General features: G+C 34.6%; 1 protein-coding gene across 1 annotated transcript; it reads left to right on the forward strand.

Moving 5' to 3' along the window:
* The first annotated feature begins 860 nt into the window (after window positions 1-860).
* Window positions 861-15642, forward strand: LOC128989476 (lysosomal acid phosphatase-like). Its single transcript, XM_054411370.1, has 14 exons — window positions 861-1066; window positions 2521-2619; window positions 3016-3255; window positions 3958-4143; window positions 7322-7442; window positions 8687-8889; window positions 9478-9623; window positions 10851-10953; window positions 11568-11660; window positions 12108-12347; window positions 13038-13223; window positions 14070-14193; window positions 14993-15198; window positions 15479-15642. The coding sequence occupies exons 1-14, from the start codon at window positions 968-970 to the stop codon at window positions 15623-15625; spliced, it is 2193 nt and encodes a 730-aa protein (XP_054267345.1). The 5' UTR covers window positions 861-967; the 3' UTR covers window positions 15626-15642.
* The last annotated feature ends 43 nt before the right edge of the window (window positions 15643-15685 follow it).

Genomic DNA, 15685 nt, shown 5'->3' on the forward strand with positions numbered 1-15685 from the left:
ACATACATACAAACAAACATACATTGGATTTTATATATATATAGATGACTAGCTGTAACCCGCGGGCTTTGCCCCGTTTAACTTCTTAATTTTCAAGATTATCTCGTTCGCATGGCTCAATCACGTCCTGGTTGAAGTTTGTTCGCTACGCTCACTCACCTTTAGGTTGGAGCTCGTTCGCTACGCTCACTCACCTTTAGGTTGGAGCTCGTTCCCTACGCTCATTCACCTTTAGGTTGGGGCTCGTTCGCTGCGCTCACTTGCCTTTAGGTTAGCTCGTTCGCTACGCTAACTCGCATCCAGGTTGAAGTTCGTTCGCTACGCTCACTCACCTTTTGGTTGCAAATTAGCTGTTGTCATAAATGTAAAAGAAATAATAGTGCTGCACCCTGTTGGTTATCCTTGTAACTTTAATGCGATTGAACATCATAGAACAGAACCAACTTGTTTAATTGAAACAGCTGTTAAGATTCAATAATTCCATTTCTCATAAGGTTAACATGGGAAACTCCAGAGCCACTGGGGCGGAGCCCGAAAGGAATTTTGAAATAAGAATATGCCTATATGTTAATCGGGAATGTGAGCTATCATCATGCCAAATTTCAGCCCAATCCGACCAGTATTTTTCGAGTTTACTTTTCCCATACACACATACACACATACAGCAACCACCTCTTTTTTATAATAGTATAGATAATAACTAAAACACTACGGTAAAACCCTTTCATGAGAATTAAGTTAGCTGCGAAATTAATATAGTGATATTAATATCAGTCAATCCACCTGTCAAGATAACATTGATCAATAACAAAAACACTTGTGACTAAGTACACACGGAATTAATTCATTAGGTCGCTTGGAAAGAACAAAGTATCATCTAATTTCTAGATAGCTCATTGAAGACCTACATTGTAGAGTGGGGAGTGTACATATCATAATGGCAGTCTAGGGTTTTATTAGTAGTGGAATGATGTTCTTATTTTCACTATTTCTAACATTTGTGGCGCAAACAGTTTTGGGCGGAAAGTTGGGTGATGACGGAGGAGATGTTATATTTGCCAATGTGGTGAGTATTTAATAAGCATTTGTAGAATATACTATAATATTTTAATACTATAATATACTATAATATATGGATGGTTGTGGTGTGATGCTGGTAACAAAATTCTGAAATGTTTTGTGCCAATGTGTTCATTCCTTACTTGCAGATGATGAGTTTGGATCTACACTAAACTTATCTGGCTTTAGGATCGTATCCATTTCACAATATAAAGTTATTAAAATTGAAATGAGAGTAAGAATTAATGAAAAAGAACTTTTATCACCTTTTAACCTTTATAACATGAACCTGAATACTTTCCTATAGTTCGGCCGCTTAGAAAGCGACCTCCTCCAGCATTGGTTTAGCATAAGCGCGCAGGTCGTTTTCTAAGCGGCCGAACTATAGTCCATAAATTATTACTCCTAATTATTTAAATGACTACGTGCATTAACATTAGGGAGGAAGAATGTAGTAGAAAACATGTGTCTTCAATTCTTTATTATTGTTTTGTTGTGTTTGTAAACAAGTCCATTATAATTCAATATAATGTAGTATTGTTCAAGTTATTAAAAACCTTTTAAAAGGTGATAAAAGTTCTTTTTCATTCATTCTTACTCTCATTACAAGACTTTTCTTACGTCAAGTGTTATGACTTCACTATGTTTCTGGAAACTACTCTATTTTTAAAGTGACTAAATATTAATTTACCTTTACCTAACATCCCTATCTAGCCTTACCTACCCAATGGGTTTTCCACAACTTAATTATACAGGTTGTATTCTAAACGACATAAAATACAAAAACACCACTACCTAATAGGGTTAAGTTATGTACTATATAAAATGTAATCAATGTGTAGATTTTTAACACGAATACTTGAAACAACATATCATTACCATCACTAAATAGTATTTTTCATAACAAGAGTAGAAAGTGAGTCATTACACATTTGAGACCATGTTTGAAGTGCGAGATTTATAGAGCACTTTAAATGGTCGAGAATAAATATATACCCACTTTCACTCTGTTTTGAACGTTACTTTTTGCCACAAGAATAATTATTTTCTTCATTACAAATCTCATAGAATTTTTTAGGTTATGCCTTCAATTTAAAGTTGATGTTAACTTTACAGTAGTTGTTGAAAATTGAAACAGTTAAAAACTAATTGTTTGTTTATGTCGGCAAAATACAAAAAATATTACTTTTGCATAGTAAACATTCTTTTGCCATAGTAAAAAAAGTAATGACAGATTTTCGCAGGTGACAAACATGTAACGAAACATGTCATTTCACAGTAGTGTAGCAAGTATTTTAAACAAAGGACATACAATAGACATACAAAGGATGTTACATATCATTATGTCTGCGGTATCATTTTCAGTCAGGCAACGGTTGGTGTTTTAAGCTATTGTGTTTTAATATTCCGGTTCAGCCTTTTAATTGGTTGTCATTTCATTATATAAACTTATTTGTTTAGCTTTTCAGACACGGCGATCGCAACATAATCACAGATTACCCAAATGATCCGAACAAAAACATGTCTTACTGGCCTGAAGGATTGGGACAGCTGACAAATGTAAGTTGCAAGTTTTAAGTTTTTACAATATAAACAACATTAAGTAAAACATGTTATAGTTTTTTATTGTGATAAAAATGACAGTCATATATTCAGTCATAATAACCAGCAATGATTATTAAGAAGCCTGTTATTTTAGGTACTGTCGTACTATACGAAAAAACTGTTAGTGTCAATCTTGCAGAGAGCACAGAATATGAATTTCTATTCTGTGCTCTCTGCAATCTTGACTTAAAATTTATTTGGATGATTCAGAGTCGGAGCGATTGTATCGTGAGGTTGTTGTAGAGGGGCCTTGGGGTTAGGCCACATCAATAAAGGCGTGAAAATATTTCATTGTGTAAACTGACTTATTACCAACTCTTGATACTTTCTACTGACTCCATCCATTTCCAGTTAGGGAAGCGCCAAGAATTCGCTCTAGGCCAATGGCTACGCCAGAGGTACGACCGCCTCCTCACAGACTTCTACGACCCTAATCTGGTGTACGTCCGCAGCACCGACGTCGACCGTGCACTGATGAGCGCCAAGTGTGTTTTGGCGGGAATATTCCCTCCAAAAGGACAGCAGGTGTGGAACGATCAGCTGATCTGGCAACCCATACCTACACACACAACGCCTGAGAAGCTGGACAAGGTGGGTAACCAGGAAAAAGAACCATAAGATGAGCAGTTAGCCTGAGAAATACCTCTTACATGGACGTATACTTTAATACTTTTCATTGAAATGGTGACCATACAAAGTAGGTATTTTAAGCCAAGTATGAATGGAGATGAGTGTAAGATGAGTGGCGGGAACTTGTAGTCTTGTTAGTAACTAAGGCCGACATATTCCTTAGAGACAGCTGTTAATTAATAGCCTATACAGCTAATGGCAACTAATGACCTACAATCTATAAATTGGCATCCGAACCACATTTTTGCCTAGGTATATACGAATTGGTCTAATTATTTGGTCTGCGGATAGTCGCAGTACTCACTCGTGCGGACGTTAATTCACACCAGGGAGTATCGCATCCAAAGTGCATGCCTATATATATGCACAATTCGTGACATATATAACATCGAGCTATGGCAATATCATTGATTATAGATAGAACTGAGCATTCCATTACCAGGTTACTTTTAGCATAGACTAACCAACACAAGTAGACTTCTCATCCCATTGTAAATTTAGTATGTTTTTATCTATGCTTTTAGCCAGTTTTATATTAGAAACGACCGTAGTCAAAGTGCGCCACCGACAGAGTTCACGGTTAATTTATTGATTTAAATCGAATAGCATATTTATACTCTATGCTACATTTGAATAAAAGTAGTTTTTACTTGCTACTTGCAGATTTTGGCACAGAAATACCCATGCCCAGCATACCAGGCAGAGCATCTAAGGGTGCTAAACTCCGCAGAAATAAGGAATATAACTTCTAGATATTCGTATATATTAAAGAACTTAACAGACTTTGCAGGTGAAAATATCTCCACACTCTGTGACATTAACTGGATATACCATGATGTTTATATAGAGGTGAGTAAACGAAATACAGTATTGATCTTATCCCGACTAAGAAATTATTCGTACCCTGTAATGGGAGTAACAAATTTTCACTTTTTTGTTTTCCTAAAGAATTTAAATACACTGATTCTACTGCAATTGCTCGATGTTGCAATTTCTACCAAGTTTTATGAATAAAATATAAAACCCTCAGTAACTCGACTTAGTGATAATCTTACGAAAAATACCCCCGCCGCAGCAAACCTGCCGTCTAAGCGAATTTCCATTTGGCTGAATTGATTTTCAATTGATCTATTTAAATAACATTAGGTTTAACGAGTACCTAGGTTTGCTGCTACAAGGAATCTAATAAAGTCTGTGTTTTAAGTAAAATAATTATTGCTTAGTATAAAATGAATATATTTGCCAAGTTTGATCAAAAGATATCCATAAACAAGCCAACTACAACATTTTACAATATTCTCCATAAGAATAACATGGAAATTTTAAATTTACCATTTTTTAAGTTTTCTCCGTAACCAATAACCGTACAAAAACACTTTGATATACTGAATTGTTTGTTTTTTTAAGCTCTTTAAGAAGGTTTAGAGAAAAATTGGGAAATTTTGTGTTTTAAGGGTCAAAAGTGAGAAAAACCAATTTTTACCCCACAAAACCCTGTTCCCATGGTCCGATCATGCTGGATCGCGAACTCATTCAAGTTTATCCCGCCTTACACCTTCAAACCAAATTTCATCAAAATCGGATAAAAATTACTCAAGTTATCGTGTTCACGGACACACACACATATATATATATATATATATTTTTATTATATTATTTTATTATTATATTTGATTTTTATTATATTAGTAGCCCTAAAAATGCAAGAAAATAATATATAAATCTATATAAAAATCTATATAAGCTTATATATAAAAATTTGAACGAATGGTGTTTTTGGCCTCTGGGGACATCAAAATGAAAAAGTAAATCAGTCCCGGGCCTAAGTCTTACCATGAGACCTACGGTAATAGCTACTTCCCTATAGGGAAATTCGCTAAAAGTACCTATATTACGTTACTAGTCCGGAAAATAGGGGTTTCCCGAGCTAGAGTAATGAGATTACCATACGAGTATGGTAAACACATTTTTCCTACAGTCACCCGACAAAGTTGGCTTTCTTGTACTGTTTATAGTACAGAAAGCTGCTAATTGCTGCATATTTATACTTTGCCGTACGGTTTATACTTTGCCGTACGGTTTATACTTTGCCGCACATCAGGATTCCAACGAAACAACACAAAACAGCGTGGTTCTATTATGCACGTAATCCATGTACGCTTGGAAATAGGTTGGCAACACTTAAAGATAATAATACTATGAGCAGCTGATTGACTATTATGACTACGATTTAACCTGTCATTTCGTGTTTATAGTTTCGGTATTTCTGAACTTTCTGGACTTTTCTTTTAAACGTTTTTAAAACATTCCTACGATCTTAATAAACAAGAAAATACATTTAAAGCGTTTTTTTAGGCGCGGAAACCACTTCAAATTACAAAAACATACGGAACTATATTATATTCTTAAAACGCGGAGCACATTTCTTGCCGAGGAAAAATAGCGGAGTGATACGGATCGCGCGTACTACTTTCTCTAGGGCACCATTTGTGTTGCCAGCTGAACCTAAAAACGTGTTGTATAGTGTTTGAAAGACTAATTATTTATATACTTTATAGTGACTGTAGGAAAAATATAATGTGTAACACGAGTGAAAAAAGCCTTTGCTGCACTCGAGATCATTCCGCACTCGCCTGTGGCTCGTGCGTAAACATTGCTCTCGTGTGCAGCAAAGTGCCACTTTCACCACTAGTTACACAAATAACTATTGGAGGAGTGACGTACAATATTTTTCCTACAGTCACCCAACAAATTTGGCTTCCTTGTACTGTTTATAGTACAGAAAGCTGCTAATTGCTGCATATTTATACTTTGCCGTACGGTTTATACTTTGCCGCACATCAGGATTCCAACGAAACAACACAAAACAGCGTGGTTCTATTATGCACGTAATCCGTGTACGCTTGGAAATAAGGTTGGCAACACTTAAAGATGATAATACTATGAGCAGCTGATTGACTATTATAACTACGATTTAACCTGTCATTTCGTGTTTATAGTTTCGGTATTTCTGAACTTTCTGGACTTTTCCTTTAAACGTTTTCAAAACATTCGTGCGATCTTAATAAACAAGAAAATACCTTTAAAGCATTTTTTTAGGAGCGGAAACCACTTAAAATTACAAAAACATACGGAACTATATTCTCAAAACGTGGAGCACATTTCTTGCCGAGGAGAAATAGCGGAGTGATACGGACCGCGGGTACTACTTTCTATAGGGAGGCCACCATTTGTGTTGCCAGCTGAACCTAAAAACGTGTTGTATAGTGTTTGAAAGAATAATTATTTATATGCTTTATAGTGACTGTAGGAAAAATATAATGTGTAACACGAGTGAAAAAGGCCTTTGCTGCATTCGAGATCATTCCGCACTCGCCTGCGGCTCGTGCGTAAACATTGCTCTCGTGTGCAGCAAAGTGCCACTTTCACCACTAGTTACACAAATAACTATTTCGCTGTGTGACTCTAAACTAGACAGAAAAAAAATTACAAACTCGTTATATATTCCCACCGATTTAAGTACGAAACAATCACTTCTCATAACTAAGAGAGGTTATTATTTCCTTTATAACCACTCATGGGCCAAATCAGCTGGTGTCCGGTAAAAATTATTTGCAGTACAGTAGTAGCTTTGACTAGTATCGCTTAGTATAATAAATGGTGGTACTTAATGAAATTCGTATCACTCAGCGTATCACTGGCTGTGGAATGTGTGATCCTTGTCACCTTGTTTCTCTTTGTGTTTTTTATTTAAACTATCGGCACAACACAAATAAATGTATTAAGTATATTGTGACAGCCAGGCAAACCTGAAAATGCAATTATATCGGAAACGGCAGTAGTGCAAATGTAGTAGTTGTTACAGTAGACGGCAAGCAGTCATTTATTTATATCAGCCTGCCATCTGACACTATAACAATATGAATTGTAAAAGTTATAATTAACAATATTTAATTTAGGAACCACAAACACAATAAACATCGATTTCAAGCTGTTAGTTGTAACTGTTTTGTAACGGTTTTGCCAGAAACTGAAGAACATGACGGTGCCACAATGGGTAGTTGATCTGTTCCCAGTTATGTACGAAGCTTCCAGCTTCTGCTTTGCACTCCCAACTTGGAATACAAAACTCGCTCGTTTGAAGTCAGGTAATGAGAAATTTAATGCACCAGAGATAGTCAGTTTCGTGGATCAGACATAATTTACAAGCGACAACTAAGCATTTAGTTGTACACACGAATATTTGAACATAAACGGTGTGTATTATATACGTAAGCAAATTGTATCACTGACTCTCAAGTAAACGTGTTAGTATAATTATTTAAATGGGACTGATCAACCCATATGTTAGTGTTATTCGAGTAGGATTTGGGCCTATGACGTCATTTGTTTATGTTTATGATCCAAACCACGTATGTTTTAATATTCGTGGTTACAGAAATACAGTACTTTTAAAAGGAGATATGTTATAAGATATGCTATAATTTACAGCAAGCTGACCAGGCTGCTGAATTTTTATTCCAGGATTAGTTTTGCCATCAGTGTTATTTGGAGGCTTCTGATTGGGGCCTCGGTAATATAGTGGATAGAGTGCCGGGCTGATAAACCGAAGGGGTCGGGTTCGAATCTCACCCGTGGCACAATTTTTTTTGTCTTGGATTTTTTCATCATCAGAAAGTTTGGTTGCTTTGGTTAGGTTATGAAAGTTTAATTTTATAATTAAAACATAAAATTGAATTTGAACCATGTATAGTTTTATTTTATAAACAGAACTATTTTTTCAATTAAACCTTCATTCGATTTTTCATTATCAGCAGTTTGGTTGGTTTAGTTAGGTTGACAGTTTAATTTCATAATAAAAAAAATATAAAATTGAATTTGAGGCATTTATAATTTTATTTTATGAACAGAACTATTTTTTCGAATTAACAAACCTTCATTATACTCAATCAGAAGCCTCCAAATGACACTGTTGGCAAAACTAATCCTGAATAACAAATTGTGCGACCAGGCTTTAAAACTCCTTACAAACTAAACATTCGAATGCGATCTCTACTTTCATCAATTAATAACACGAATACTAGAAAAATACCGGTATGGATCATAAACATAAACAAAATGACGTTGTTGGCCCGAATCCTAGCATTGAACATATGTTTTGGCAGTTCCATTTAAGCAATGTTAAATAATGTTTATTTTCGGGCCAAAAACGTCATTTGTTTATGTTTATGATCCATACCGGTATTTTTCTAGTATTCGTGATTAATAGTCAAAGCATTGCGCCTAAGCCAACCTTACCCTAACTAACCACTAAGGTGTATTATATAACTTTTATATACATCCTTTGATCTAATATGGTCAGGTTGATTAATTCACCAATACACGTTTTCAGGACTTTTGGTACAAGAAATGATCAACAACATGAAGGCTAAGATAGACGGAAAATCAAGTCTCAATGTGTATTTTTATTCGGCACACGACTCTACAATAGGCAGTTTGTTGAACTCTCTGGGTGTCTTCGACCTTCAGGATCCCCCGTACTCTTCCACTATCATGATGGAGCTGAGGAACAACGGAGGGGATCATTACGTGACGGTGGGTGACCTAGGAAAGCTATGTGACGTCATCGATACACTATCCAATGTTTTATTCAATTACAAAACTACTTTGAAAAGTATTCTACAAATCGGATAACCCGGAATGGGTTACCTCGTTTGATCCCATAGATGCATTCAAGAAAAAACCGAAAATATGTAGGTGTCTAGGTTAGGATCTCGTATCCTACCATGTAACCTTAACCTTTATGTGTGGATGGTTCAATAACTGGGGAAATAAAATTAGCTATGAACAAAACAAATACAACAATAGAACAACAATAGAAATGTGTACAATTGATGAAACTGAATCAGAAAGAAAGTAGGTGTAGTTCCCAATACAGCGTGATTTTATATGAATCAAGAAATGTGTTCAGTAGATTTTTTGCAGCTTATATCAATCTATAATTTATGAAAAAAAACTTCCAAGTGTGTTTCACTATTCAATTTGTCAGCTTATTTAATACAAAATGACAATATCCACATACTACACGGACTTGAACAAGAAGCACCGACACAGAGTCATCATCAAGAGTTGAGTTCATAAATCAATAAATCATTTCAATAATACAAGTGTTACATGTTCCAGCTGTTGTACCGCAACAATACAGCTGTTGAGCCATATCAGCTGATTTTGCCGGGCTGTTCAGCGATGTGTCCCTTGGATCAGCTGATCAACCTTACTCTACCAATAATACCTGAAGACTGGGACAAGGAATGTCAGATTGTCGAATAAACTTACACTATAATACTAGTGTTTTTTTACCTGTTCACTTCAATTTAATAGAATTATTAAATGTTGTGCAAAGTGTGCATGTTGTAGGACTACTGAATGTGTTAGCCTAGGACGTCCAAATAAAGTTTAAGTAGCCCAACATAGTCACGCTAATAGACTAAGCCAAACTTTGTTAAGTTAGACATTTTAATGTTCATAACAGCTTTGGAAAAGTTATTTGTATGGTTGATGAAAGTAGGAATGGTAAAGATTCTATAATATTTTACCAAATCTTATGGCTAATCAGTTTGCAGAAAAAGGACTGCAACCCAACAGGCAGGTTTTTATGGAGTGTTGCAGTTACATGGAGGTTCAATATTTCATAAATCTAAATCGGAAATCTGTAATATATCCTACTTAAACCGTTGTCTCACATAACAGAACGATTAGTCTCAAAACAAACAACTTAAGGATTGTGCAGCTCCCTCGTAAATACATATGTACCCTAGTATTAGCTTATAAATGAAATATAAATGAGTGACGATAAAAGGGATTGTGTAGTGTATGCTTCTATTTAAGATTTCCTTCTGAGTCTTTGCAAGACGTCCCCATGATATGACAGAAAATTGATAGGTCCTCAAACAAGTGCATTTTTAGGTGTGGTGTTAATGTAACAAATATTATTGATTTATCTGTTGTCGTTTAGAAATTAATAAGCCGGCGCGGGACTTTATACAACCTGTATAACTCTTTTATACTACATTATCAATGTCTTTCCTTCACACCTCAGGACGCTCGGCTCAAGTCCGGATCTATTTTGCACGTTACCTGAGGTTCGGTCTTAGAGGTACTCGGCATTTCCCCCGTTGGTGATTGGTGGGATTTGAACCTTGGACCTTTGAAACCGAAGTATTGCACTCTATCGATAAGCCAGATCTAGTTCTGTTTCCACATTGGATTCACATTCAGGCTAAACACGTATCTAAGTGTTCGTTGTTGTTTTAAAGTAATAATCAATTAGGAAATTATGATAATAAAACGAATATTACAAGTGTTCTATGACAACAGTTGTACAACAATGCAGACCAACCTTCTGTCGGGTATTTGCCAAGCTGGTGTGCTACCAATTGTAATCAGTCAGGTGTTGAGGAACAATAGAATGTTGATTCAAAGTTACACAGTGTTAATTGTTGATCACAAACCGCGAGTCACTCAGGGAAGAATACACAATTGTACATCGTGTGAAGTAAGATGTACATTGTGTTAAGTGTTCTGCTGATTCTACCATTCGCTTTTGTCGAATCAAGAAAGATCTGTCACGAGTTGGGTGATGTCGTTTTCGTCAACGTTGTAAGTATTTTTAAAATTTTAAGTTACTTATGTATGTAAAAGTAAAGTTTTTGTTATTAAAACTATATATTGATGTTATATTAGAGGATAAACATGAAACGGCGCCCGTTTCTCTATTACAGTCTAAAATGTCTTGAATTATGACGGAATTCTTGCAAAAATTCCCCAAAAATATTCCCCCCTTAAAATCTCAATCAATTCTTAATTACACATTGTATAACAAACGATTCCAAATGTCCCTATGAAATTGAAATCTAATCAGTAAAATATTACCTAAACATTAAAATCCACGCATCTATTTCATTCGATTCTAATTGATTGAAGAACAATTGTTGTACTCACTACAGAAAGTGAGGACCAATATTTAATTAATTTCTAAAACAAAGTTTTACTTTCGTGATGAAAAGTGACGGCATGAGTAAAATAGAGACAGAAAACGCTTAATATAAATAATGCCCATATAGAATATAATATTAATGTATTGAGTAAATTTATGAAAAATACAGTTATAATATAGATATGTAGCTTAATGTCATTTAAGTACTTAATGTCATTTATGTAACTTAAGTACCTTCTTAATTAATTAAAAATAAAAATTCCTGTTTGGTTTTCAGCTATACAGGCATGGAGCACGCACTCCTGACAAGACGTACAAGAATGATCCCCACAAAAACGATTTCCCCGAAGGACTTGGAGAACTTACAAATGTAAGTCCGTATTTAGATTTAGATTAACTATTTGAGTAGATGTATTTAACAGATGAATACGCACACTAAAACAAAGCCACACTCAACCATAGATTAAATAGAAAAGAGTAGGTTTATTTTTTACTCAAACACCCTGTTAGAAGTTCTCTCTGATTACTATGTTCTGCCTGCCTTTTGTGCACAAATCATATGTTTTATTATATTGTTAATACGCTATTTACCTTTTTGTTTACATTTTGTCAGTTCTTAGAAAATCACGATCATTAAACCATCTCTTAAATTTATCTTTTTATTGTATAAATTTTACTATCTATCATTAACACGCCCTCTTTTTTAATTTTGAACGAAAATAATAGGTGTTTTAATATTATGAACTAATGTCATACGCTAAATTTGAAGTGTCGAGTATTTTTTTTTGTTTTTCTATTCAAGTATCTGTGTTTCTAGGAGGGCAAACGCCAACATTATGAGCTAGGACAGTGGCTACGTCAGCGATATGACGGCTTATTGACAGATAAGTACAGCCCTGCCTTGATACATGTGTTGGCCTCAGACAAAGACAGGGTGCTGATGAGCGCGCAGTGCAATTTGGCGGGAATGTACCCGCCAAAAAGTGAACAAAAGTGGAACCCAATGCTGGAGTGGCAGCCAGTACCAGTTCACACTGTACCTCAGACTATGGACAGGGTAAAATGGTTTTATGTTTATTTTATGATGATAATATATTCCTTGAGTGATCATAACTAGTAATTTATTTATTTATTCGTCTATATATCAATTTATTTTCGCAACTGCAATGAATCCGCCAGGAATGGTAAAATATTATTATATTTTTAGGTTACAATAAAGTTATATTGGCTGTAAAACATCAACGAATTAGTTTGAGAAATTTTTTCATGTGTTCACGTTGTAGAAATAAAGTGTTTTCTTTTGGTTTCTGAATATTAAACATGCTGTTAAATTTACGTAGAAAAAGAAGGAAGAGTCGAACTGTTGTATGTTACAATCTTAAATGATATTAAAACAATATTGTATTTTTGTACATTGTACATTTGTACATTGTTACATTGTAATTTTAGTTTTATGGAATAAATTATGTTTGATTTGATTTGATTGATTAAAACACTAGCTGTGTGTCCGTTCTACGGACTTAATATATGTTACTAACGCTAACAAATGGAAATAGATTCATTGATATTACTGTCTCAAATTTAGATAACGTCAACTGATTAAGAAACATATTTTGATTTCTGCGACAAGGTAAAAGAGTTGCATCAGTTATATATTTTATTTGTATAAAACCACAAAAAAAAAAACATATAAAATTTTAATTTTTTTTAGTGTTTTTTACATTAATTGATGCAAAATTTATTCCAGCTTATAGCAATGAAGGAAAAATGTCCAGCATATGACAACGAACTAGCACGCGTATTGGAATCAAAGGAAGTGAAGGATATAAGTAAGAAATACCAGTATATAATAGACATACTAAACAAAAATACAGGAGAAACAAGAGATGATTGGAAGTATATATCCAATATACACGATACTTTAAGGGTTCAGGTTTGTATGTTGTGAACAATCTAGCTTTCTAAGGTTAAATCGTATTAAAAAATATTAATTAAAGTAAACACGTCTGCCTTAAAAAATAAGGCTGCAAATGGCACAGAAAACATGTACCAATTAAATATTGAATGATCATAACAACTATAAGACTGATTAATTTTGATGTTTGCCTTATAAATCTCATTAAAATCAATGAACCTCCTAATGTTTCATGCATATAATTGTCAAAAAGAATCTGTTCAAATCACATTGTTTCCAAACGTTTACAAAATATTTTAATAATATTTATGTACAACTTTCTATTAACTTGTACGTTACAGAATTAAATGTAGAATGTCTTTACTAGAAAATCTGTGAATCAATATTCTGTGTTAAGTGATAAATCAATCAGATGTTTGCTATGATACTGCATTGGTTTTAATTAATATTCAACCTAATGCACTAGTAAACTCTGGTGAGATGGCCCTGATCTTCATCTATTTTCTTAGCATCAATCTTTCATATCACATGGGAAGTCTATTCTGTGTATAGTCAATGCAACTAACAAAATAACAGCGGTTATCACCTCTTCAACAGTACAAGTGTACATTTGTAAATTGATACATATTTTTTCAAATTAACAATGCTAATCAGATAAACCAATTCAACGCAAGTTTTATTGTACTAACGTATAAATGGACTAGTTTTTTATAGGTCTATCTGGTCTGAGAAGTGAATTTAATGTTACGGAAAGAAACGTTCAGCTCCAGTAGTACTTCATCAACATGCCATATTGTTTTACCTCCTTTAGATGTTTTGAGCAAAAAATGAATATAAAGTTCTTATGATTATTTTTATATTTAGAATGAGCACAACATGGCCTTACCCAAGTGGTCAAAGGATATTTTCCCTGAGCCAATGGGAGAAGCGTCTGTCCTCAGGTTCCATCTACCAACTTGGAACACCAAACTTGCTCTTCTATTGGCTGGTAATTTGTACGATTCTATAAAAGTATTATTTTCATTTACTACTAGCTACATATTAAAGGTCTTTTTACTCACATGACGAACATTCAGGGGCAAAGAACATTGCAGGAGGCTACTCATAAACCTACTTTTATCATTGGACTAGTGAGGGGGTTTAATTAAAAATGCATGTACCCTATAGGGTTTTTTAGTATCTACTCGAATAATTTGGGGAAAGGAAACCTATTACCTGGAAAGTTTTTGTATTTGACGAGTCATATATAAATTGTAACAATTATTCCAGTAGCCAATCTAGTACTTCAGAGTTAGGCGCGCATTAACAGGGTATTGCATTATTTGGATGAAAATAACCGAGACAAGTCCTGTAAAAGAGTCAAATGGTTAGTTGGTCTTATATTGATTCATTTATTAACAAATTAAGTGTTGTATACAAATAATACACAATAAGCTTTTTAATTATTATTTGAAAATGGAAATCTAGTTAAACGTAAGATTGTTAAACGTTAAATAACAACATGAGTAACAAAAGTAACATCAGCAATGTATACCAGATGTTGTATAGCTGATAAGTTAAAACAAGCTACCTTTTTGGGCAGGCATTGAACATGTGAACAGATAAACAGGAATTTTATATACCTACTTTTACTTTACTCTCTATATGAACATAATTTCTAAGCAGCTTTATAAGCAAATTACTGATACATATTATCTCAAGGAAAAATACCAACATACGAGATAAGCCCTTGCAATTATCAAAGAGAATATGTTTTTTTCTAACCCACCCTTTTTATTTTTCTAAAGGACCGTTGCTTGAAGATATGGTGAAAAACGTGGAAAACAAAGTGAACAGTAACATTACAAAGGTGATGCAAGTATATGCAGGTCACGACACGACCATCATCAACCTCCTGAACCTCCTGGGTGTGTGGGACAAAACGATGCCTCCTTACGCATCCTGTATCATGCTGGAGTTGCGGAGAAACAGTGAAGGAGAGTATTATGTCACGGTAAGTCCACGGATAACGTCAAATGAAGTATTTCCTTTTACGAGTTTTCAAAACTCAAATCTGCTTTTTCAACGTCAATTCTCAATAGTTCACCAAAATAAAATTCTAATCCATTGACTTCAACGCCTTCTTGGGCCTAAAAATGCCCTGAGGCTTGGGGTAAAACTAGAATCCAATCTTTGATTCATCCCCGAACTGAACAATGCAAAAACAAAGCCTACTACAGTACCTTTTGTTGCTCAGATAAAAATGTAAGCACAAACATAAACACATGTTTCAGCTGTTTTACCGTACCTCGGCCAACGCAGAGCCTCGCCTACTGAAGATTCCTGGATGTGACGAAGTATGTCCCTTGAAAACTTTCGTTTCTAAAACCAAGTCTCTCATCCCTCAGGACTGGGATAAGGAGTGTAAGGATGTGAAATAAAACTCTACCTCACATGATTAGGTATTATTCTGGGTAACACATTTTCCTTCAACTGCTCTT

The sequence above is a fragment of the Macrosteles quadrilineatus genome, unplaced genomic scaffold, assembly GCF_028750875.1.
Source record: "Macrosteles quadrilineatus isolate MER2022 unplaced genomic scaffold, UCM_ALF_1.0 Scaffold_3__2_contigs__length_128488019, whole genome shotgun sequence".
Classification (NCBI taxonomy): domain Eukaryota; kingdom Metazoa; phylum Arthropoda; class Insecta; order Hemiptera; family Cicadellidae; genus Macrosteles; species Macrosteles quadrilineatus.